At 37.1% G+C, this 3,091-nt stretch overlaps 1 protein-coding gene across 1 annotated transcript in view; it reads right to left on the bottom strand.

Annotated features, from left to right (window-relative positions):
- The window catches only part of LOC107722243 (threonylcarbamoyladenosine tRNA methylthiotransferase-like), a 222,711-nt gene extending 221,786 nt beyond the window's left edge, over positions 1 to 925 (bottom strand). The window contains exon 1 of the mRNA XM_016530527.1: positions 761 to 925. Within this exon, the coding sequence (XP_016386013.1) occupies positions 761 to 918 (158 nt within the window). The 5' untranslated portion in view covers positions 919 to 925. The remainder of the gene's footprint in view (positions 1 to 760) is intronic.
- Positions 926 to 3,091: the final 2,166 nt, after the last annotated feature.

The raw sequence follows: 3,091 nt of genomic DNA, 5'->3' as shown, positions 1-3,091 counted from the left end.
ATATATATATATATATATATATATATATATATATATATTAGTGCTGTCAAACGATTTATCGCGATTAATCGCATCCAAAATAAAAGTTTTTGTTTACATAGTGTATACTGTGTATATTTGTTATGTATAAATAAATACACACACATGCATGTATATATTTAAGAAAAATTTAACATTTATATATTAAATATATTTACATATGATATAATCAGATGAATATAAATATATACATGTAAATGTTTTCAAAATATACGCTGTGTGTCTAATATATAAATATATATATATACACATAATAAATATACACCGTACACACACGTATATTTTGTAAACAAAAACTTTTGTAAAAAAAAAAACTCGCGATTAATCGTTTGACAGCACAATTGTTTTTTAAAGTACAGTTGTATTACAACATGCTATCATTCTGTTCAGACTGCACCGCCTTAATGCTGCGGCAGCTTTCCCCCGTGGTATCAAAAATGGTATCAGATATCGATATTTTTTACAGTATTGAAGTTAGAAATTCCAGTATCGTGACAACACTAAAACACTAATTTTCTTTTCTTTCTTTTTTAGGGCACTTTTAAGGCAGAAAGTGAAAGTGCACGTTCCCATTGATTATGTTACACACATTATCTTGAGAGAGTTGTCTGTCACAGAGCAGCTGAAGGCTAACTGTTTGAGCAGAATTTCAACATCTGCACAGAATGAAGGTGTGTAACAGCGCTTGATCACAACCCTGAGTTAGTTTGAGGAGTCTGACCTGTCTGTCTGCAGCTCTTCTCCTGCGGGCTGGAGCTGGTGTTTGCGTGGACGGGGCACGATGCTCCTGCGGGCAAACTGCCGCTCGTGAGGAGTGGGGTCATGTGAGGTCACCATATCCTCAATATCATCCAGCAGAGAGTCACAAGCAGCCGGCATGGTCTGTGAAACATACCAAACACTGCAGAGTAAAGCTTTATTAATGATCCTCATCACACAGTACTTCTCAAATCATACATCAGTTTAAACAGATACGTGTATATGTTACAGCAGGGGTTACTGGGGTACTCAAGGTGACAGTGAGGGTATGGGAACAAAATAAGACTTACAGTTTTTAATTATACCCCAAAATAATAACACTCCAAAATAACACTCAAACTGTTTTGTGACGTCACACAGACAGGCATCTGAGATCGGCTCGATTTGAGAAAGGGGTAAAGATTTAACAAGATTTTTTTTAAAAACACTGGGTGGATTTTTATCTTTATAGGGTGGTTGTGTACACACACTGCCAACACACATTTCAGTTCAAACAACTTGTAAAAGTGCATGTAGCATCCTATGACCCCTTAAATTCCTAAAATGCAGACACACTATTGGTTGATTCAGTGATTGTGGGCAGTCATTTTGTCTATGCATCACTGTAGTTCAAACACTTAAGAATCTGTCTAAGGTTTAGGCTTTTAGCTTCTTTACAAATGGCTTCTACACTTAGGCTATACAGGTCCTAGATGTTTTGACTCACAAAAACATTTGGTAGGAATATGTGCACCGTTGCACCATTATTAGATCTATTCAGTCTTAAAGTGACAGAGCTGTGTCATTAGCGTATTCCAACAACAAAAGACAGAATCAGAAATCAACAGAAATCACTGTAAGACCTGCCTGAGCACCGTTTTCATTTCTATATTTGTTCTATTGTTATTTATTTGTGCCACGGGTTGTAATTTGTTTATTTGTTCTTATTTTATTACAGACTTCACTTGTCTTTGATAGCGTCTGATAAAGTTTGAACTATGTATAAATTAAGCTAGTAGTTTTTTCTGTATTATTTCATTTGGAAACGGCTCTGGTATCTAAAATTTAGGTTGCTTATTTATTAGAATACACTGTTACATGGGTTGCGGGCAAACTGCCGCTCGTGAGGAGTGGGGTCATGTGAGGTCACCATATCCTCAATATCATCCAGCAGAGAGTCACAAGCAGCCGGCATGGTCTGTGAAACATACCAAACACTGCAGAGTAAAGCTTTATTAATGATCCTCATCACACAGTACTTCTCAAATCATACATCAGTTTAAACAGATACGTGTATATGTTACAGCAGGGGTTACTGGGGTACTCAAGGTGACAGTGAGGGTATGGGAACAAAATAAGACTTACAGTTTTTAATTATACCCCAAAATAATAACACTCCAAAATAACACTCAAACTGAGAATGTATTTCCCACAGCCATGCCTCCTGTAGTGCAAAAACAGCTAAATCCTACATGACATCCAATCACATTTACCATCATTGTGGTCAAAAGCACTGCCCTAATGTGTATTTGATGCTCATTGTATTAAACCATGTGTAAACAGATCAATGTGTTACCCATGTGATGGTTTCTCTACAACAGTTCACTATGACTTATAACAGTCAACAGTTCTGATTCAGAGAAACGACACTAGACAGCAATACACATAAAACAAGATGCGTCACAAGCACCAGAGCAGAAAAGGTTTAAAGTGTATCAACATCAAGTGAACAGAAACGATGTTTCCCAGATCTGCGGAGTGTCTATGCGTGTCGATCCACGTGTTTGCCTTAAACAAACTCTCCACAAACAGTCTAAGAGCGCGAACTTACCGGAAAGACGAAAAATACAATCGTACCAAGAAACGTTGAAAACTCCGCGGCAGTTTGAGGGGAAAAAGCGATTTCTTCTTCTCTTTAAACAGTTATGTTCGCGTTGTTTTGCTCTCAGTGCGTCATGTTGGAACGTTTCCCATTTAACCTCTCGACGCGATACGGCAAGCGTGAGAGGACAAACCTCATACACTTCTTCTTCTTCTTCTTTCTTTCTTTCTTTCTTTCTTTTATTGGCAACCGCACTTAACAGTGCATTACTGCCATCACCAGGTAGCTTGGATCATAAACATTTCCTATATCTCTTAAAGGGGTCATATGATGCTTTTTTAAAGATCATTATTTTGTGTATTTGGTGTAACAGAATATGTTGACATGCTTTAATGTTCAAAAAACACATTATTTTTCAAATACTGTACATTATTGTAGGTCCTCTATGCCCCGCCTTTCTTCGTTTTCTACAAAGTCCCTCCTTCAGACAAG

The sequence above is a fragment of the Sinocyclocheilus rhinocerous genome, unplaced genomic scaffold (assembly GCF_001515625.1).
Source record: "Sinocyclocheilus rhinocerous isolate Xijiao unplaced genomic scaffold, SAMN03320098_v1.1 scaffold1506, whole genome shotgun sequence".
NCBI classification, from domain to species: Eukaryota; Metazoa; Chordata; class Actinopteri; order Cypriniformes; family Cyprinidae; genus Sinocyclocheilus; species Sinocyclocheilus rhinocerous.
This window is presented reverse-complemented; position numbering and strand designations above follow the sequence as displayed.